The sequence below is a fragment of the Delphinus delphis genome, chromosome Y, assembly GCF_949987515.2.
Source record: "Delphinus delphis chromosome Y, mDelDel1.2, whole genome shotgun sequence".
NCBI lineage: Eukaryota > Metazoa > Chordata > Mammalia > Artiodactyla > Delphinidae > Delphinus > Delphinus delphis.
The window spans coordinates 2,662,949-2,685,869 of record NC_082705.1 but is presented as its reverse complement, the minus strand read 5'-3'; the positions used below and the strand labels follow the sequence as shown (position 1 = coordinate 2,685,869).

The following is a 22,921-nucleotide window of genomic DNA, read 5'->3' as shown; positions in this document are numbered from 1 at the left end:
GGCCAAAATCTTTGATGACTATAGATGCAAAAATCCTCAACAAAATATTAGCAGATTAATCCAATGATATATAAAGGAATCATAAACATGTCAAGTCAGATTTATTTCATGGTTACAAGGGTTGTTTAACATTCATAGATGAATCAGTGTGATTCACCACATTAACAAAAGCAAGGATTAAAATCACACAATCATCTCAATAGATGCAGAAAAAGGATTTTTTAAAAATTTAACATCCATTTATGATAAAAACTCTCATCAAAGTGTGTATAGATGGCACTTATCTCAACATAATAAAAGCCATTTATGACCCCGCAGCCAACATAATACTCAACAGTAAAAAACTGAGAAATTAAGCATAGTGTGGGGTAGATAAGTTTGACTTTCCATGATCCCCTTGTATGAAGTGAAGATATTATATCCACATTTTGGGTGGTAAAGAGCAGCAAAAGCAGAGGTGGGACCACTATGTAAAAGTGACTGTGATATAGTTAGGTGTAGGACTGGGAATGACATGATTAGAGGGAGGGAGACATGAGGAAGGAGTACTATAAAAATGGTGAATACAGTAAATAACACATCCTCAAAGACCATGGGAGAAAATGGTATTTCTTCCTTTATCCCATTTCTTGCTTCTGTTAAAACGAGGGTAGTATGGCTGCTTCAACTGAAAGAGGGAAAAATAGACTGATAGAAAAATAAATACAATTAAGTACTGATATTAAAACTTCCTAACTGAATAAGACTACTTGACAACTTCAGTAAATTACTGCACTCAATTTGTGTGTTGTATTATTTCCAAAAAGCAATAGACCTGGGCATATTTACTCCATTATTTTTTAAAAACCCAGTGTATTTCTTAAATACACTTCCTGCTGTAGTTATTGTAATTTGGTGCTCTGCTAAGTGTTACTGAAATGTTGGAGAATGGTGGTTGAGAATGGGTTGGAATGTGGGTTTGTGTGTGAAGACTAGAGACCAGTGCATGGAGGAGTGTATCTGCCCACACTCCTTGCGATTTACACTTGCACAGTCCCCCTACCTCCCTTTGGGTTTCCTCAGTGAGCTCAGTCTCACAGGGGAACACAGGGTGCCAGTGTAGAATATGTCACAGACTTCTCCCTCCTAAAGGTTATGGGAGGTTGCTCACTGCTGGAGAGCTCTTTCTGGAGCCAGAGTGCTTCTCTGGTACATGCAGTCTACAGTGGGCAGGGCTGGCTTGGACCACAGAAGAGAGCTATCAGGCAAAAAGCTGAGGTGCTGGCATCTGTAATTCAGTTTAGAGGGCACTAGGGGTACAGTTGGGCCCCAGTGACCTGGAAACCCCATATGCTTACCTTCACCTCCCCACTTTCTCAGCCAAGGACTGAGACTGTGGCTAGGATGAGGGAAAAGTTTACTGCCCCTTAATGAAAAAACTTTAGAAAGCTAGTTTGGAAGCATACCACCCATTAAGTCATTGTTCTTATACAAACATGTTTTTGGAGTTCTTAAAACATTTATAAAGTGTCTCAGAACTGAATTTCTTTGTGACTTGGGTTTGACTTAATTCTGCCTGTACTCAGGGGTTTATGTCCAGAATGTCCTCCTCATTATCCTAATGACCCTTTGGTAGTCTGTCTTTGAATAGGGTGGAGCACATTTCAGAATTTGAAGCATTTGTTCTAGGATTTTCTGGCACAAAAAAGTATGCAATGGATACTACAAAATTAAATTAATAAAAGAAAATGGGCCAAGGCATGCCTGCAAAATCTCAGTCTTTCTTCTTATTCTTTATCTGATAAAAGTTCAGTTATCTAAACAAAGGAAAGTATGGACTGGATCACATTTGTATCACATTATAAAATTACAGACCAAATGAAAAAATGTAATGGACAGACCAAACTGCATAGGAAACCTATTTGCTTCTTCACTTCTGTTCATCTAAGTGTAATTCTTAGTCACCCTTGTGAGAAATTTTTAAACATAGAAGCTCTTAGATTCATTGGTGGAAACTTATCAAGAGCTAAAACAGTCAGACATTTGGTCACTCCAAAAAAACCAGAAAATTGACTAGTGATGTCAGTAAGTTGGTGGAAAAGAAAGCCTCAGGCCCTGGAAGACACCAACTTAACAACAATATATGGACCAATTTAACTTTGTGAAAATTCCAGAAACCAACTAAGAAGTTGCAACATAGCACATGAAAACAAACCCAAGAAGACCTGCATCAAGGTGAGTAAGAAAGCTTATAACATTTACCCACAATAACCCCTTCCTACCTACACAGTGTGCTGCATTTGGGAGAAAACTTCCATCTCTTGTCTTCTTTCATGGGAGGATAAGAAAAGAGTAGAATATGCATCCAACATTCTACATTTGGGAACTGGTTTCTGTCTCACCTATACTGGAGCACTGAAGGGAACAGCAGTATACTTTGGACACCTGGAGGTCACCAAGAACAAAGGTGAACAAGGGTTTGATATAGCACCAGAGAATCTGCAGTACCACAAACACACACTAGGACAGTAAGAAATTATGCACTGTCATAAAGAAATATGGGACAGACCTCTTTAACTGGGAAATTAAATGCACAAGCACAGAGATAATATATCCTAGAAAAAGTCTGAGAACCCCCAGAATCTCTTAATTGATAAAGTTCTTCCCCTTTATGAAGCCAGTCCATTAAGACTGGGAGAAATGGCTGTTTTGTCAATGCCCAAATCTCAATAAAAGATTACAAAACATAAAAAGAAACAGGGAAATATGGGCAAATCAAAGAAACAAAATAAAACCAGAGAATGGCCCTAAAATTGAGATTAATAATTACCTGAAAAAGTTCAAAATACGCATCTTAAAGATGCTCATGAGGTAAAAGAGAATACAAATAGACAACTAAATAAAATTAAAGCATTGATGCAGGGATAAAATGAGACTATTGAAAAGAGATCAGAGGTATAAAATGAGCCAAACAAATTTTGTAGCTGAAGAATATAATAGAATTGAAAAATACACTATAGTAGTTAAAGAACAGACTGGATCAAGCAGAAGACATAATGAGCGAATGTGAAAACAAGTCATTTGAAATTATTGAATCAAACCAGCAAAAAGAATATAAGAATGAAGTGAAGAGATTATAAGAGACATGGACACCATAAAGCAGATATCAAGAATATAATCTAAAAATAATATAACTAAAAGAATTACAGAAAACAATGAACAAAATGACAATATTAATTCCTTCCCTATCAATATTATTCAGCCTTCAAATAGGCTATCCTGTATCTTAGAGTTCTACAAAGAAACTGAACAAATAAGATTTATATATATCGAGATTTAGATATTGATATTTAGAAACAGATTATGAGTCAATTACATGAGAGATTGGCTCATGTAATTACAGAAGCTGAAAAGTCCATGATCTATTATCTGCAGGCTGAAGGCCCAGGAAAGCTGTGGTGTAGTTCTAGTCCAAAAACAAAGGCCTGAGAAACAGGTGAGGCTATGGTGAAGATTTAGGTGTTAGTTCTAATGTCCAGCACCCAGGAGTATTGATGTCTGTGGACAGAAGAATATGTCTGAGGGCCAGCTCAAGCAAAAAGCAAATTTATCCTTCCTCCATCTTTTTGTTCTACTCCAGCCTTCAGGTGACTAACCTCTTCCAGAAACACCCTCACAGACACAACCAGAGTAATGTTTTCTCAGCTCTCTGGACATACCTTAGCCCAGTCAAGTTGACACAAAAAATTAACCATCACATCCTGTCACATATTTCAACATAGATAAACTTTGAAGACATTATGCTAAGTGAAATAAATCAATTACAAAAATAAATAAATAAATTCTGTATGATTGCACTTATATGAGAAAATTAATTTAGTCAAACTCAGAAAAAGTGTGGTATAAGTGCCTGGCACTAAGCTTTTTGATTATAATGTAAGTGCCCGATTTTAAGCTTTTGATTGCTCAGGCATCTATTTCAAAAAACATCTATCTTAAATAAACATAATGCCAGCTATATGACACAACTACTGCCAAAACAACCAGATATGAATTTAGGCTATCTCCACCCATGAAATTTGTCTTTTAGAAAACCCTAGTAACTGACCCTGCTTCTCCCCTCCTTCCAATTCCCACTCCTATGCTTTAAAATAGCCCACAAGGGAAGAACCAACAAAACCTTAGACACTTCACCCTTGATTCCCAATAAAGGCAGAGCTACATGTCCCCACACACTCTCTCTCATTACCTGTGACTTCACTGTGTAGCCCCTGGCATGCTGTGTACCCTGCAGGATCTGAGTAATAAATCTTGTCCTTCAAAATTCCCTACAGTTTTTTGCTGAAGTGTGTCCTGAGATCTTAATAAGAACCACAAGAGGTGGTCCAGCCACAACATGGCCGCAGTGGGGGCAATGGCTGTGGTGGCCCTGGTAGAAGTAATAGGGGCTCGAGTGTGTCAGGCATTCCTAGCCAATAACATTGCTATCAATAGACTGTAACTAAAGTAACGAACAGAAAATAGAATAGTGGTTGCTAGGGGCAGAGGTGAGGGGGGAAACAGAGAGTTATTCCATAGATACTGATTTTTGTTTTTCCAAGATGAAAAGATGCTAGAGATTTGCTGCATTATAATCTGAATATAGTTAACACTACTATACACTTCAAAATGGTAGAGGTGGGGCTTCCCTGGTGGCGCAGTGGTTGAGAGTCCGCCTGCCGATGCAGGGGACACGGGTTCGTGCCCCGGTCCGGGAAGATCCCACATGCTGTGGAGCGGCTGGGCCCGTGAGCCATGGCCGCTGAGCCTGCGCGTCCGGAGCCTGTGCTCCGCAACGGGAGAGGCCACAGCAGTGAGAGGCCTGCGTACCACAAAAAAAAAAAAAAAAAAAAAAAAATGGTAGAGGTGATAAATTGTGTGTTTCCAGTTAATGGCTTAGCTCTAAGAAAATCATTTGGCCTGTTTGAGCTTTGATATCTTCATATGTTAAATGTAACTATAACTATGTCAGAGAGTTTTTGGGAATTAAATGACAGTGTTCAAAAGAATGGAGAGGAACCACAGTGTTTAACCAGTTAAATCTGGTTAAACACAAACTTTGGAAATGTGCTTCAAATCCCAGTTATGCCACTTAAAAAAATTATGTGGCCTAGGTTTGTTTACCTCTCTGTCTCAGTTCCTTATCTGTAAAGTGTCCATAGTAAGAGTACCTTTCTCAAAAATTTATTGAGGGACTTCTATGGTGGTCCAGTGGTAAACAGTCCACCTTGCAATGCAGGGGAAGCGGGTATGATCCCTGGTCAGAGAACTAAGATCCTACGTGTCTCGGGGAACTAAGCCTGCGTGCTCAACTACTGAGCTCACACGCCTCAACTAGGAAAAGAAAACCCACACACCAAAACTAGAGAAAAGCCCACGCAGCACAACAAAGAGCCCATGCACAGCAACAAGATATCCCACATGCCTCAACGAAGATGCCAAATGCTGCAACTAAGACCCGATGCAGCCAAAAATAAAATAAAAACAAACTTATTGAGATGCATAAATGAGGTTTTAAATGTAAAGTGGTGTCCTACATTGCCTGACACATGATATGTGCTACAGAGGACTCATTATTTGCTTTTGCAATGCTTAACACAGGGATGGTCTGTAGGTGAAATTTAATCAGTGTCGATGTTCTTTTCCACCCCTAGATAGGCTAAGGAATTTGCCAAGTAGACTTTTCTCTCTTCTTCTAGCACTTTCTTCCTTCCTCCTTATCCCTCTACACAATTTCTATGACAGCCTACTAGTAAAATTCCTAAGGAACACACTTCTGAGATTCTTGCTTGCTTGATTGTCACAAACTGCTCAAACACATTGCCTGCCAATGCCAATTACCTTCTTCTAACTGAAAATTACTTCATTGAAACTCCTCTTCAGTCTGAGGAGGAAGCTGGATTAGGCTGTTCTTTGCACATAAATAGGACCAGGAATCAGTGAACTCATAGGCTGGCAAGAGACCCAGGATGGGCCTGCTGGGAATAGATTAATTGTGCCACTTAAGTTTACCTTTCAGGAATTGGAACCAGTAATATAGAAAAAATCTGCCAGTTTGAGGTGCAGAAAGACAGCTGAGGTGATCTGTGGAGACTAGCTGAGTTGTGTTAGTGTTATAGAACTTGAATGAAGACCCCAGGGCTGGGAGAGCAGCCTGAATTCTAGAATACTCCTCCACCTGCAGGCTCTGAGACAGAGAACTATTTCAGCATCTGTGACCCTCCATTTCCCTTACCTGTGCCAGGGGCATTCCAATACCCAACCTCTCTTATTTTAGTAGTCTGAAGGAGCATTTGTTTCTTGCATCCAAAAGACTCTGTTAAAAGAAATTGAGGGCTTCAAAGCAAATCTGCTGAGACATGACCTGAGAGGATTTATCTCTAGGGGAACAGATGAAGGCTCTGTGTAATACTCTGATTTCTCCTAAGCAAATTCTAAGACACCAAGTTATGAATTTAGGTTTTTCCAAAAGAGATAATCAGCAATCTCCCAGCCCGTAACATCCAGATGGTAGCTGTAGGGAAGGAATTCTGCAGACAGCTCAGGCCATATCTGTGCATGGGTACTGCTTATGAATGACAGTCATACTGAAGACACTGTCTGACCTGAGTGTCCTTCCTTTATTTGAGGTTGTGGGGATTAATGATCTCTTTTACTGGGCAGTGGAGTCCCTTTGATATATGGTCCTTGTCCATGAAAGAGTGGTAATTAGACTCCCCCTCCATTAAAATGCAGGGCCTTATGGTTTCCTGGAGACCTTAGGGTCCAGCTGGGTTTGGATCTCAGCTCTATAACTCACGGCTGAGCATGTTACTTATATTTGTAAACTTTAGTATCCTCATCTGTCAAGTGATAAAAAGATCTTCCATTCAAGTTTCATGTGAAAATTAAATAAGAATTATTTTAAAAGTAAAGTGTTTAATAAAATCACAGGAAATGTAATAAGTTTTTTAAGGTCCAGGAGGCCATATAAAGGAAAATGGAATTTCCTATTTGAGTAATTAAACAGCCTTGGGTTGGACCAACACAGAGCTGAACTATTTATTAGCATAGATATTAGTAAAATGAGATTTTTTGTGGAGTTAACATCACATTGCTCCTTTCTGATAAATATGTGGTACAATTATTTGGTTTGTGAAGAAATTACATATTGTTTGTTCATTGCTTTATCAGAAGGATCTTGCCAATAGAAGATCTGCATTAGAATTTTAAGAACTGGGTGTTTCCCTGACTATTCCACTGCATCCTTGCTGACATGGCAGTGACATTTCACCCATTTTTGTTTCACAGCATTAGCCCTTGTGTCTTTAGAACTGACTTAGCATCTCTGAACCTTTGGGATGTCCAGGCATCAGAGATGAATCCATCGAAGACAGCCCATGACCTCTTGAAGGCCTAACTATCAGGATCATCCCATCAGTGATAGACAGAAGGACACATGCACATCCATTCAGCCTTTGACCATCCTCGTGTCTCCAGCGAAGAAGAAACTGAGAAGGCTGCCTGGGCGATCTGAACAGTTGTCCATAACAAATTGGTTGGAAATGGGGTTCCTGACAAGTAGGAAGAAAGCCAGCAGCTGACTCAGATGGGAAGGCTGCCGGGTGTGTAAATGGTCAGTCATCATTCTCGTCTTGCTGTATAGCCTCAAAAAGATGAATCACTCCAGGCTACCCGGCTCTCCTGCGAGGTGTCCTCTTGGGTGATACCCCTGTGCCTCATTCTGAGCTCTGTTCTCCACTCTCACATTTCCTGCATTGACTCTGCAACAAACTTGAGGTCTTTCTCTGGGATCAATTTCATCAGAAGAGGAGAGGGTGGAAGAAGAGGAAGAAGAAAACCCTGCACACTGATATATTCCATGTTCTTTTTAGAAGAACAGGAGAATGTATGTGCATTTCAGGATTCAGATTCCTATAACCAATTACCAATGAAACATTACATAACTAAATTCCAAAGCATAAATGCTCTATTTTGAGTGACAGTAAATAGAGCAGTCAATACATAGTTATTGTTCTCCTTGAAGAAAAGATTGTGTCTGTAATTTCTCTATTGTTTATTATCTCTACACAAATTGTTTTCAATGGGGCTCTGAAAGGGAAGTTCTGTAACCCTATCCCTAATTTCCTTGAACTTCTCCCACAGCAATTCCAATTTAGGAAGACCAATTGTTTTTTACTGTGATAAGTTGTTCAAGTGTTGCTCAGTTGAATTTATGCTATTTAACATGGTGTTAACTTCCACTCCACCACTTCACCCCAAGTATTCAATAAAATAATTTTTAAAGATTTGAACTTACATCAATATTCTCCTGAGTGTTGTAGATAAAAATACTTTCAAATTACTAAAATCAGAGAATATTAGGGTTGAAAGGAGCTAATTTAATGTTGTTGTTTAAAGAAACTGAAAAATCATCTAATAAATAGAGGATAAGAACCCTCATTTGTAATCCCAAAAGTTGCAGTCTTGTCATTAAGTTGTTATTTCCTATGGAATTTACAGTCAACTTAAGCATCACTTAACACTACTTGTTAAGTGATAGCTTCCCAAGATGTTCCTTTTCTCACTAAATTTAACTGTAAGTAATTTGGGGGGAGGAGTGTTTGTTTTCTTGTTCTAGCAGCTGTTTACAGAACACTCAGAGTGGAAAACTAAAAAGTGTGGGAGGACTTTGCAGGCATAAATTCAAATTCTGTCTCAGCCTGGATCATCAACATTATTTAACTCTGAATTATCCTGACCTTTGGATATGTATAATTAGGCTGTCTTCTGGGAACATTGGTGTCTCATATTTCTGGGGACAGGTGTCTCCACCACCTTTTATCATTAATAAAATTTAATGATAAATACCTATATTTATAGGAATTTAGAAGCAGTCTTTGAATTTGGGTAATATAAAGCATCCCCCTCTTTCTCAGCCATTAATTGGCTGAATAAGTCAATATTCCTGTGTTATCTTCTCCCTACAGCAGGAATATGTCTGGTTTACCCATTGCTATATCTGTTACTGAGCCAAATTTGGGTTTGTTCACCCATATGCCCTACTGACACCAGGTTGTACTGAAGGAAAGTGCAGCATTTATTGCAAGTGCCAAGCAAGAAGTATGGACACCTGATACTCAAAAGACCCAAACTGCCCATTGGGTTTCAGGAAAGCATTTTTAAAGGACAGGTAAGGGAGGGGTGTCCCAGGGTATTTGATCAGCTTGTGCACAATTCTCTGGCTGATGGTGAGGTAACAAGATGGTGTCCCAGGGGTTAACATTGTCAATCCCCAGGCTCCAGGAGAGCTGGCTTATGGCATGTTAGGAATCCTGGTGGGTATGAAAATTTGTGATGAAGCAGGACTCTTATGGTGCCTTCCTGGGACAAATCCCACCCATGTCCTGCATGGGGTCAATAATCTCACCATGCAAGCCTGTTTATTCCCTGAAGTAGGCAGACTGTCAGACCTCCAGAGGGTGGCTGGATCCCTGCAGAAGTGGCTTTAAGGATAGTTATTCTTCCGGAAAGTACACCACGTCTGTGTCTAGTTTGGCTTTTCAGTTTCCTGGACTCATTTTTTTGAATAGAGGGAGCAAAACCTAGCTAAATACTACAGCTCAATCAAACCTCACTGCTGAATCGCCATTTCAAATGGTTTATATCATTGAACTCCCCCAACTCTCAGGAATTTCCCTTGGTTCACTGTAGAGGGTAGCTCTTTGAGCCCAGGAGAATTCTCACATTTTGCTGTTAAACAGCTGTTTCCAGAGGTCTATTATCCTCACACCCACACAAGACTAGAAATAGCAGAGTGTGATTCCCCTTACAGTCTGTGCTTTCAAAGGCACAGTTTGCTCAGTCCTTTCTTTCCATCTTTTTCATTTTCCTTTTTGGTAAACAAGGGAGTAGGCTATTCTGCTTAGTTAGTTACAAGTTATTTTCAAAATGCTTAATTTTTATAGAGTACCTTTTATTAAACAGCTAGCTCTCTGGCAAAAACAAGATTGTATTATGAATTTAGAATCATATTAGAGACACCCAGGGCTTATTCATGAAGATTTGTGGTATACTAGGACCTAGTTACCACAGTTTCTGCTTCTTTTGAAAGCTTTTTCTTTCAATCCTTACCCTTCCCTCCTCTTTCCCTCCTTCCCTTCCCTCCTCTTTCCTCTTTTTTTCTTTACTTCTTTTTTTTGTAAAGCAATTTTTTTATTATGGAGAGACACACATATATTTATAAAAGTTTTCCATTTTAACTATTTTTAAGTGTGAAATTTAGTGCTCTAACTACGTTCACAGTTAGCCAGCTAGTACCAGTATCTCCTTTCATAGCATTTTCAATCAACCAAACAGAAACTCTGCAATCGTTAAGAAATAATATTCCATTTTCCAGCCTCTGGTAATATGGAATCAACCTTCTTTCTCTATAAATTTCCCTATACACTTAAGTCTTGAACAAAACAGGGGTTAGGGGTGCAGACACTCCATGCACTTGAAAATCTGCCTATAACTTTAATGTCTGCTTTGCATACTAGGTTGTGAAGTACTGTAGTATGTACTTACTGAAAAAAAATCTGAGTATAAATGCACCCTCACAGTTCAAACCACTGTTGCTCAAGTGTCAACTATATAGCTATTTTATATCAGTGGACTCACACAATATTTGTTCTATGTCTATCCTATTTTTCTTAGCATAACATTTTCAAGGTTCATCCATATTGAAGCATGTATAAGAACTATACTACCTTTTATAACAGAATAATATTCCATGGTATAGATACAGCACATTTTTTTAATACATCTGCCAATGGACAGTTGGGTTGTTCCTACTTTTTGGCTATTGTGAATAGTGCTGCAGTGACATCAGCAAACAAGTATCTGTTTGAATCCTTGTTTCCAAATCTTTCAAGTCTATTGTTAGGGCTGGAATTGTTGGGTAACGTGTTAATTCTATGTTTAGAGGAACTGCCAAGCTGCTTTCCTGTGGTGCACTGGGGCTGCAACATTTTACCTTCCCAATAGTGCTATATGAAGTTTCCAGTTAACTACTTTCTTGTCAACACTAATTATTTTATTTTATTATAGCCTTTTAGGTGACTGTGAAGTGTTATCTCATTATGGTTTTGATTTATATTTTCTAAATGACTAATGATTTTAATATGCTCTTAGCCTTTTTACATCTTCTCTGGAGATATGATTATTCAAAATAATCATTTTAAAATGTTTGTCCTTTTGTTGTTGAAGTTTAAGAGTTTTAATGTATTCTGGACATTTATCTTTTATCAGATTTGCAAGTATTTTCTGCCATCCGGTAGGCTGTCTTTTTATTTTTTTTGAAAGTATCCTTTAATGCAGAAAAGTTTTATATTCTCATGAAGTCCAATTTGTCACTTTTTTCTTTTATTATTTCACCTTTGGTATCATATGTAAGAATCCATTGCAGAAACCAAGGTCATGAAGATTTATCCCTATATTTTCTTCTGATAATTTTATAAATTTAGCTCTTCTATTTAGATTATCCAATTTGAATTGATTTTTATATATGGTGTGATATAGGTGTTCAACGTCACTCTTTTGTATAAGGAAATCTAATTGTCCCAGCACCATTTGTTGAAGACATTATTCTTCCCACATTGAATTGATTAGGTAACTTTGTTAAAAACTAATTGGACATTGGACATATCAGTTTATTTCTGGGTGTTCAATTCTATTACATTTTTGTATAATTTTATTTGTATACCTATAACACTCTGCTTTATCAAATTTTTATAGTAAGTTTTGAAATCATGAAGTGTACATCTTCCAAAGTTTTCTTTTCCAAGTTGTTTTGGTTGTTCAGGACCCCTGGCAATTCCATATCCATTTGTGAAATGTGTTTTATGTTTTTCCAAAAATAGTGGTAAATTTTCCATCTAATCTATAGATCATCTTGGGCACTATTGATATCTGAATAGTATTCTCTTCCTATTAATGAACATATGAGATGTCTTTCCATTTATTTAGGTCTTTAATTTCTTTTAGCTGTATTTTGTAGTTGTTAGAGTACAAGACTTTCGCCTTCTTCATTACATTTATTTGTGTGTATTTTATTCTTTTAGATTCAATTGTAAATGAAATTGCCCTCTTAATATCTTCTGATTTTTCACTGGTGGTGTATGTAAACACTGCTGATATTTGTGTATTATGTACCACACACTTTGCTGAATTTATTAGCTCTAGCAACTTTCTGTGGATTTGTTTGCATATGCTGCATATAGGATTATGTCACCTGTGAACACAGTTTTACTTCTTCCTTTCAAATTAGGATGACTTTTATTTTTCTCACATCTAATTTTTCTAGCTATAAATTCAAGTACAAAGTTATGTACTTGTAATAAAAGCAGACATTCCTGTCTTGTTTCTGACCTTGGGAAAATCTTTCTGTACTTTAGTGTCACTATGACACTAGCTAGTAGTTTTTGATAAATGCCCTGTATTATGTTGAGGAAGTCCCTTTCATTCAGAGTTTCCTGAACATCATTATCATGAACTAGTATTGGACTTGGAAAAAAAGGGTTTATTACATCAATTGAAATGATCATGATTTTTTCTTTAATTCTATTAATGTTTTTCTTGAGTATTTTCCAACAACAACCACCACCACCTATTCTTTGATTTACTGGACACTAACTGGGTGTCCTATAATTCAGTTCAATTCTGATACTCACTACCTGGAGTTAGCATCAGACTCTACAGTTTAAGGGCTCACTTCAAAATTCTCACTTCAGATGCCAGTCACAAATACTGGGTCCCCAGGTCACCCACACTTTTTTCCTATGTGTCTATATAGTTGGAGGATTTTCACAACCTCCTCAGATTTAATAACTTGCTAAATTGTCTCACAGAACTCAAGGAAACACTTAACGTTTTACAATTTATTATAAAGGATATAACTTGGAACAGCCAGATGGAAGAGATGCATAGTGTAAATAATAGGTACGTGTGTATGGAGCTTCCATTCCCTCTCCAGGTGTACTGACCCCTCAGCACCTCAGTGGTGCTTGTTAGAATTGAAGAACCTCAGTTCAAATCCCAGAACTGCAGAGTCAGAATCTGCTTTATAACTCAATTTCCAGGTAATCTGAGTGTACACTACAGATTAAGAATTCTGAATACAACCTCAAGTATGCTGGTGAGGAAAAGATCTCTATAAAGAGATATTTCAGCTGAGACCTGAGGGATGAGAAGTCCCCAGGCATGTAAAGATCACTGCAAATAGTAGTCCAAGCAATGAGAACAGCAAAGAAAAATGTATTGAGATAGACAAAGGGACGTTTCTAATACAATTCCAGGGACAGCTTGATATAGCACACTGTCTGCCAGGATTCACTGCCTTGGTCCTTAGAGGGACGATGTCTATATCAAAGGCCAGGGCTGCCCCTTACCCTTGGAAATAAATGCCATTTTTCTTCAACAGGATTTGGTGCCAATAAATTTACAGATTTCTATGCATTCCCATTCTTTTTAACATTTTCAGTATTATTATATCTTAACACAATGAAGCAGATGCAATCTCAGAAGGTATATTATTATTGATTAGTTAACTCCAAATCTTTTTTAATTTTCAAAAATAGTCCAGGGTTTCTTATCATAAACTTAAAAAATTTACCACTCACATAATATTATTTGATTGTAGATAAATATCTTTTATTGTGAATCAGTCCCAAGTTCTTATGAGTCCTACTAGTTTCATGTGTCCAGATATACACAGCATTGCATTTTGAAATTGTTTCTCTAATTTATAGCTATACATATATAAGACTGGACTCTTTATTTTTCCAAAAAGGTGATTTTTTTTTTCTGTTTTCTATAACTGGAGACTTCCCGATGAAAATCTTAGAATCATCTTTGACTTTTGCTTCTGTGTATTCATTCTGTTACCAAATCTTACCTTTTCTCCTTTCACCTTTTCCCTCCAATTCCTACTGCCAAAACCCTAATGCCCAATTTTTACAGCAAAATCCTAGACTCCTAGCACCTATGGATTACAGCTAAGACTTCAATTCTATGAATATATAGTATAGCTTCATAGTTTTCCCAGAAATTTTTTTGCCTCTTGAACTTCCGAATGAAATGATCCCTACATTTATTTGCCAGAATAAATAAAATGCTGAAAAAATTCCTCAGCTGTATACGTCTAAACTCCAAACAGCATTTTTTACAACATGTAACATATGGGCTGATGTCAAATGTCATACTTTGAATATAATAGTCCTGTCTCAGTCAATTCCAAATTTTGTAAATAATATTTAAACTTACTAAAATCTGGAAATACAGCCTTGCCCTTATCTTTCTCTCTAAATACCTGCTCTTTCTGGCAATTTAAAACCTGATGGCTCCTATGAGCTGCTCTCAACTCTTTGATTTCTAATGTAAACATTTACAATACTCAGAGGCTAATGTTTACTAAACTGGTAACTCTGATGTTAAGTCCCATACAATTCATTGTAGCATTTAAGAGTTACTTTAAATATCAGTTTCCTTTTTTATATGTATTAAAGACAGACTGTTTACAAAAATGACACTTCTGTGGATGTTCGGTGGGAAAGGAAATTTAAAGGATTTAAAACATTGCCCATGATCTTTGACAAAGTCCTGACACAGAAAATGTTAAACACCCAGTCAAATGTTTGAAACTTTCACTGTGGAATGACTTCAATTTTCTGTCATTGTGGACTTTCCACAGTTATACTTAACAGTTTTTGTGTTTCTTGTATCTTCTTCTTTCTCCAAAAGCTCAAACTAAATGAAATTTATATAAGTTGTTTCATTTTCCAGATATTTTTGCGTGTGATCTTGTTCAAGTTGGGTAAAATGTGTACATTTACAGCAGTTTCATTAAAATTTTTGAAATATCTTCTTTTGGTTTGAAATTCAACTTTAAATTTAACCAAATAGTGGTCAGTTGGTTTCATGATTTAAGAACCAGGGAGAAATGAAGTCTCTCCCAACTATTTCTTCAAGAAGGAGAAACTCTACATGGTTGAAAATAAAATGGAGTTTTCAGATCTCAAATCAAGGCTGACCTGGTAAGATATGATATTTGCAATGGGGGAAATAAAGAGTTTATAAATACAAGTGGATGCGGGTAACTGCTTTTATCTCTATAACAGGTCTCAGCAAACTAAGGCCAAAATTGGCATATGGTGTATTTTTGTTCAGCCTGAGAACTAGGGAAGATTTCACAATTTTTAATCTCTGAAAAATAATCAAATGAAAAATATTTTATGACACTGGACTGTTACATAAAATTTTAATTTTAGGACCCATATTTAAAGTTTTATAAACACATGCCCAAGCCTATTCATGGTTACAACAGAGAACATATGCTTTTGCAGAATCTGAAATATTTACTATGTGGTACTTTACAGAATCCCTACTCCACAGGCTCTTTTCTGTCACTCTTTTTGTTTTTTTAACCCTGGTGGTCAGAGTCATGAGGTATCTCCCTCTCAGAAGATTTAAAATATGGTTTATTTGAATGTTAATTTGTGTAGATTTGTAACAGTCTAGGTACTGAGCAGGAGCTAGACACAGCCAGTGGTGAAGAGATACAAAGCATGGGTATTTGCCTCAGATGCTTTGAGAGAATTGCCAGGGAGAAGATACAGTTTTCAACATTTGTGATCCTGTTTTATTTTATTTATTTATTTGGCACAACAAGCAGATTACCTGAGCCCAGAATGATAAACAGAACTTCACTAGAATAAATCACTGGAAAATGGGTGCTGACCACCCACAAGCATAGAAAGCAGACAACTATAAAGAAGATCCCTCTTGCACTGTGATGTTGGATAATATGTAATATGGGACAGGTATGGTGAAACTTCTCTAAGCAGGAAACACAGAGAACAAAAAGACCTACAAAAACAAACCCAAAACAATTAAGAAAATGGGAATAGGAACATACACATTGATAATTACCTTAAATGTGAATGGATTAAATGCTCAAACCAAAAGACACAGACTGGCTGAATGGATGCAAAAACAAGACCCATATATATGCTGTCTACAAGAGACCCACTTCAGACCTAGGGACACATTCAGACTGAAAGTGAGGGGATGGAAAAAGATATTCCATGCAACCAGAAATGAAAAGAAAGGTGGAGTAGTAATATTCATATCAGACAAAAAATACTTTAAAATAAAAGAGTTTTACAAGAGAGAAGGAAGGATCATTATGTCTACATAATGATCAAGACATCAATATGAGAAGAAGATATAATTATTGTAAATAAATATGCACTCAATATATAAGGCAAATGCTAATAGCCATAAAAGGGGAAATCGACAGGAACACAGTATTGTGGGGGACTTTAATACCTCACTTACACCAGTGGACAGATCATCCAGACAGCAAATTAATAAGGAAATACAAGCTTTAAATGACACAATAGGCAAGATACATTTAATTGATAATTATAGGACATTCCATCCAAAAACAGCAGAATACATTATCTTCTCAAGTGCACCCAGCAACCAGAAATTTATTATGACTCAGACCAGTTCAGTTTCAGGAGAATACAGTCAATATCGGAGGAAACAAATTAAACTTACAGTAAAAATATATTTATGAAGCAGTTTCAAGGCAACAGATTTAGCTAGATTAGCATTACTAATAAATTCCTTGTTTAATGTGCAAAATAGGGTCAAAGAGAGTAAACCCAAGGAGGAAAAGTTGAGAAAGCTAGAATCGGTAAGCAAACCAACACTGGAAAACTCTGTGTGAATTCACTGTGAATGGTGGAAAATACATAACTACTTAGCAGATATGCTTAACCATTTCATTAAACTCATGTCTCCACCAACACACACATTATCCTCTCCGATCATCTCAGGGGTTCTGTACCAGGGTTACTTGGCCCCCCAGGGGACACTTAGGGATGCCATGCAGCACCTGCAGTGCAGTCCACCCCGACAGCACAGGACGACCCACACCCATGGCAGTAGCGCCGTGGTGTCAGGGAGGACCATCTGCTGCCTCACTTGATCTGCTGGGTTCACAGCGGAGCACACACTGGCAAGCTGGTCAGCTAGAAGCACCTCTTCTGTAATTTGTAACGAGGGATGGAATATTCCAGAGTATGAAGCTACTGAACTGCTTGCAGACATGAATATGCAAATTCCAGAATGTTCAGACTCACAGAAATAATTCGCAGTCCGTGGATCAATTTTAGTAAAAAGACAGTTGCTGACAAAAAACAATAAAGAACAGGTTCAAAGTATTTGAAACTTGGGAGTTCTTTGACCTATTTCTGCATGACATCATTTTAACAAGTCAAAATCGATGAAGAAAACACCTTTCCACACGGCACCGTGGTAATCATTTCACAGTATGTACGTGTATCAAATCATCATCATGTACATCTTAGACTTGGGTCAGTTATATCTCAATAAATCTAGGGGAGAAAAAGGCTTTCCATATTTGAACAAACAGAAATAATGGGTTATGCTCTCAGTTCTCAAGGCGTCTAATCCCAGTCTGGAATGCCACTGACATCAGAGCTGCAGACACATGTGACTGTTAGGAAACAACCAGGCTTCTGTTCTCTCCAGGCAGCCATGTACTCACAGGCTCGGTTCCAGGTTCTGTAAGTGCAGGTGTAGAGGCTGAAGGGCCTTGCTAGCATGGACCTCGGAATCTGGAACCTTCTCCACTGTGCCTTGCATGGAGAGGCTTGAAGAATGACCCTCAGGCGACTCATCATCACCATCTTTAGCTTGAAGTCTTGATCAGCTCCCAAGTAACTTGCAGGAACCTAATAATCCAGAGGCAAAATGAGGACAGAGGAGGAAAAGCCTTAAACAACAGAGGTGGCCGATCACGTGGAAAACATCATTCAGATTATTAGTATGGGGGAGGGGGAGGTAAATACAGCAGGAGTGGAGTGAACCAGGCAGAGGGTAGTAGGAGGTGAGGTCCAGAGGTAGTGGATGCCATATCAAGGAGACATGTAGGCCATTGTAAAGGCTCTTTCTCTAACTCAGGGTTTCTCAGCTTCGGCATTGTTGACATTTTGACCAGATAACTCTGTTGTAAAGGACTAGTCTTTGCACTGTAGCATGTTTAGCGGCACACTTGGTCTCTACCCACTAGATACCAGTGGTACCTTCCTTCCATTTGTGACAACCAAAAATGTCTCCAGGCATTGCAGATGTCCCTTGGAGAAGGGGAATCACCTCTGATTGGGAATCACTGTTCTAAGAGAAATGGGAACACAATGGAGTTTTCGGAGTAGAGGAGGGACATACTCTGACTTACATTTTTTTTTTTTTACATCTTTATTGGAGTATAATTGCTTTACAATGGTGTGTTAGTTTCTGCTTTATAACAAAGTGAATCAGTTATACATATACATATCTTCCCATATCTCTTCCTTCTTGCATCTCTCTCCCTCCCACCCTCCCAATCCCACCCCTCCAGGTGGTCACAAAGCACCGACCTGATCTCCCTGTGCTATGTGGCTGCTTCCCACTAGCTATCTACCTTACGTTTGGTAGTGTATATATGTCCATGCCTCTCTCTCGCTTTGTCACAGCTTACCCTTCCCCCTCTCCATATCCTCAAGTCCATTCTCTAGTAGGTCTATGTCTTTATTCCTGTCTTAGCCCTAGGTTCTTCATGACATTATTTCTCCTCTTAAATTCCATATATATATATATTAGCATACAGTATTTGTCTTTCTCTGACTTACTTCACTCTGTATGACAGACTCTAGGTCTATCCACCTCATTACAAATAGCTCAATTTCGTTACTTTTTATGGCTGACTAATATTCCATTGTATATATGTGCCACATCTTTATCCATTCATCCGATGATGGACACTTAGGTTGTTTCCATCTCCGGGCTATTGTAAAAAGAGCTGCAATGAACATTTTGGTACACGACTCTTTTTGAATTATGGTTTTCTCAGGTATATGCCCAGTAGTGGGATTGCTGGGTCATATGGTAGTTCTATTTGCAGTGTTTTAAGGAACCTGTTCTCCATAGTGGCTGTATCATCAAAAAATCTAGAAGCAATAAATGCTGGAGAGGGTGTGGAGAAAAGGCAACACTCTTGCACTGCTGGTGGGAATTTGAATTGATTTACATTTTTAAAAGCTCATTCACAGTGCCCTACTGGAAACTTACCAGGATGGAAGAAAGAAGCAGGGAGCCCATTCAGGATAATCCAGGGGCTGGAACTAAGGATGTCACAATGGACGTGGTGAGAAGTGGCTGGGTACTGGATGTATCTTGGGGATACAGACCATAAGATGTGAAGGAAAGCAGTCAGAGATGACTGGCAGATGCTTGGCCTAAACAACTGCAAGGATGGTCTTGCCACGAACTGAGATGGGAAGACTGTGTATGGAAAAGGTTTTGGGTTGGGAAATCAGCAGCTCAGATTTGGGCATGTGGAGTTTGAAATGAAATTCCAATAATTCAAGTGAGGAAATATGGTAGAATATTCTACCTCATGGTAGAACGAGGATGAACCCCTGAACAAAGAAACAGAACCCGGCACAGGAGCTGGCAGCGAGGGAAAGATGGCACTCTTACTACTAATTCTATTGGGTTTGAGGTGGCAAGGGGTCAGGCGAGAGGAAAGGTCTAGGGAGAGTTGGCAGTGCAGCTCTGGTGCTCGAGAGGTTGTGAGGCTAGAGAGAGAAGGAAATCCCCTCCCCCCAGGGTTAACAGGTATATAGAGACCAACAAAATGGAGTTATTAAGGAGGCCAAGAGATGGAGAAGGAATGGTCAAAAGCAACCAAGGAAGGAATGGAGCATGGAAGGTCAGGGGCAAGGAGGGTTCCAGGGAAATCCTAATAGAAAGAAACTTAATTTAGCTAATGCTAGGCTACAATACGTGTAACAATACGTGAGATTATTAATGTTCAGGTATGTGCTTCGGAAAAAAAGATGCTTATCAGAAAAATGTTTATGAATTTGCACATAGACTATAAACTGCAAAATTTAGCATTACAAATAAACTAATACTCATTATTAAATAGGCCCCAGGTGAACCCTGGAACGTATAAATGTAGAATACATTTTCTCAATAAGTTATATTTTGTTGTACAGGCACAGGAAAGGTGTGACCATGAGCTGGATGGGCCCTGGGGAAGGTAAGCTTTCTATGCTACATGCCCTTTGCTATCACTGATTATATATGCTCTTGGGTTTTACTTACACCGTCCTTATCTGCTGTTTTGCAGACAGAAATGTGTGAATGAACAGATTCTAACAGCCTTTTAGAATCACTTGTAGATTGTGTATTTATTAAATGCTTTGGCTCTTCAACTCTGCCTGGTTAAGCCATTTGTACTTATGCAAAACACCAAAAAAACCCCCCCAAAACAAAGCACAGAAACCTACTAAAGGTTACATATTGCATTGAAAAAAAATTCCTTGATTCTTATCAGATGGACCCTTCACTTTCTTGCCTTCTGATTTAGAAAGGAAGACAGCGTTTTTGCAATTCTCTGAAATTTAAATTAGAAGTTATGTTTCCTTATCTGACTGAGAAAGTTCAGCTTGCTCCTCTCACCCACTTCTTCTCTATGATCCCAATATAGGGTTGCCAAAGGTTACATTTCTATAATTGCTTAGTGTGCTGCAATTGCTCCAGCACACTAATTGCTCCAGTGTAATGATATTAAATGCATTTCCCTCTTTCCATCAGATTTCCTCAATATTCATATTCAGTCAAAAGGAACTCAACTCATTGTATTCCAACTACGAGTGGTGGCAGCCTTTTGCCTGGCTCCAGGGACAACGGGGCAGGCGTGCACAGGCACAGAAATGGTGCCCTTGCTGCTTTCGGCATTTAGGTGCATTTCAGACCTGGTACTGAGTTTACAATTTCTGAGTGAAGTAGGAAAGCCCTAGAAAGTTGAAAGGTTTTCATTTCCAAAATACTCAAGAACAGTGTAGCTCTTTGTCAGGACCAGAAGGGAGAGTGGGGGCATGGGGCTGGGGAACATTGGTTCACTGTGGACTTCAGTGCAGGCTGAGAACAGAGCCCCTTCTGAGGGATGTGCAGGGGCAGCTTATGGGTAGCGTGTGGACAAGCTTCCTTCACCAGAGACTTCCAACTTCTCTCCATACCCCAGCAAGACTTTTAAGCAGCAGAGTGGAGATGACCACTGTCAGCAAAGGAAAAAGGGGAAGCAGAAAGCAATGTGGTTTTCAGTGGTTGACAGAGAATGAACTCTACTCGACATAAGGTGTACACACCTTCATTATCTCCCCATATTTCTCAAGCTTTCTCAGCAAAAGTAAACAAGAGAGAATCACACTAATAATGACTTTCCAGCATCCTCTGAGCAGTAGCTTTCAACTCACGCCACAAAGAATTACAGCCACCAACAGCGTCCGTATTTGGTAGGTTCCTCCCCTCTAGCTCCAGGACGGGGCACAAAAGAAAAAAGAAGAAAGAATTGAGGAGTAGAGAAGACTCAAACTTGTCCACATGATATAGCTGCTGATCCCCTGCCCCGGGGGTGGTTGTGAATCCGTCCGTAGCCCTTGGTATAGTCAGGAAGAAAATCAACAACGCAGATATGAGTGAATCCAGTCTGCTAGGCCTCGGTTTCTGAAACTGCAACCCCCTTACTTCCCAGACTCTCTGGGACAGCTGTTCTACCTTTAAATGCACAAAACCGTAAGGGGGTGTAGTTTTCTGGTGACCCTCAGAACGGAGGAACAGGATTAGAGCAGAGGTGGAGCGACTCCCTGCCTCCCATACCACCATCGTACAGAGAAGCCCGGCCGGGACTGCGGCCATCCGAGCGAGGCCAACAGTTGTCCCGGCTCCGGGGCCCACTGCAGCGCGTGATCGTGTCTATGAAAGGATCCCTGTTTTCTCTGCAGGCCTACGCTCCCCTGCTGCCCACGCTCCACATCGCCGCCGGACTTTACCCGAACGTTCCCCAGAGTGGGAACCACTCTGTTCGCTACCGGGGTGAGAGGCTCACGCGCGCGGCCATCTTGGCCACGCCCCCTTGTGCCTAGCCGCGCCCCTCACGCCGGGACACGTCATTTCGCTTATTCACGTCACGTCTCCGCGCGACCGGCCCACGTACCGACGAAGCTTAAAGTCCCGCCCTGGCCACGCTCCCCGTGTCGGAGCCCGAACCTGTTTTCCACCCAGCTCTGCACCTGCTCTCTGTCCTGACTACGCCCCTGCTGCCATCGTTCCTGGCCTCCGGCCGCGGTCACGCGCCGGCGCGCTAACTTGGCCGCACCCCTGGCCTCGCCGTGGGCCCACCCCTCCTTGGAGCCGGACCATCTTTGTTGTACACCTTAGAACTGTAAGGCACTCCCCCACGGACATGCCGCGCCCACGTTCACGGTAAGTCCTTACACTGCACCTACACCAGGGACCTCCTTTCTCTTACGTCACTTGCATCCCATACGCTACTCCGTGGCCCCGCTTCTTCATCGGCGTCCACGCCCCTGATCCGAGTCCTTTCACATTCCTTTTATCCTCTGGGCCACGCTCGTTTCTGTCCACCTCTCCCGCAGTCTCGACCAAGCCTGTCTTGCCTTTACGAGCGGCTACGCACCGATTGAGTCCCACATTTTCACGTCAAGCCTCTGTGTTCCGCCTAGGCCACGCTCTTCCCGAAGTGGCCGTCGCTGACGCTCCTTCCCACGGTGTCCAGACCCCGCCCCTCAAGCCCGGGTTACGTTTCATCCCCTCTATAGTCCACTCCCCTCTGTCCTGGCCAATCCCGGCGCTCCGCCCACGCCGCACTGTACGACCCTGAGGTACCCATTGATCGCGCTAACTCCGCGCATGCGCATTTCCCTGCATTCCGCATTCAGTCATGGCCACTCCCTGGGTTCCCAGGCCATGCCCTTCTGTTTGGACTCTGGCCTGGTCCACGCCT

General features: G+C 39.9%; 1 protein-coding gene across 1 annotated transcript in view; it reads right to left on the bottom strand.

Moving 5' to 3' along the window:
• LOC132419245 (carbonic anhydrase 5B, mitochondrial-like) overlaps positions 1–22,582 on the bottom strand; it is a 203,089-nt gene extending 180,507 nt beyond the window's left edge. Inside the window, exons 1-3 of the mRNA XM_060003236.1 lie at positions 21,948–22,582; positions 19,177–19,280; positions 17,615–17,801 (exon numbers count right to left, since the gene is read on the bottom strand). Of these exons, the coding sequence (XP_059859219.1) occupies positions 17,615–17,801; positions 19,177–19,206 (217 nt within the window). The 5' untranslated portion in view covers positions 19,207–19,280; positions 21,948–22,582. The remainder of the gene's footprint in view (positions 1–17,614; positions 17,802–19,176; positions 19,281–21,947) is intronic.
• Between the last annotated feature and the right edge of the window lie 339 nt (positions 22,583–22,921).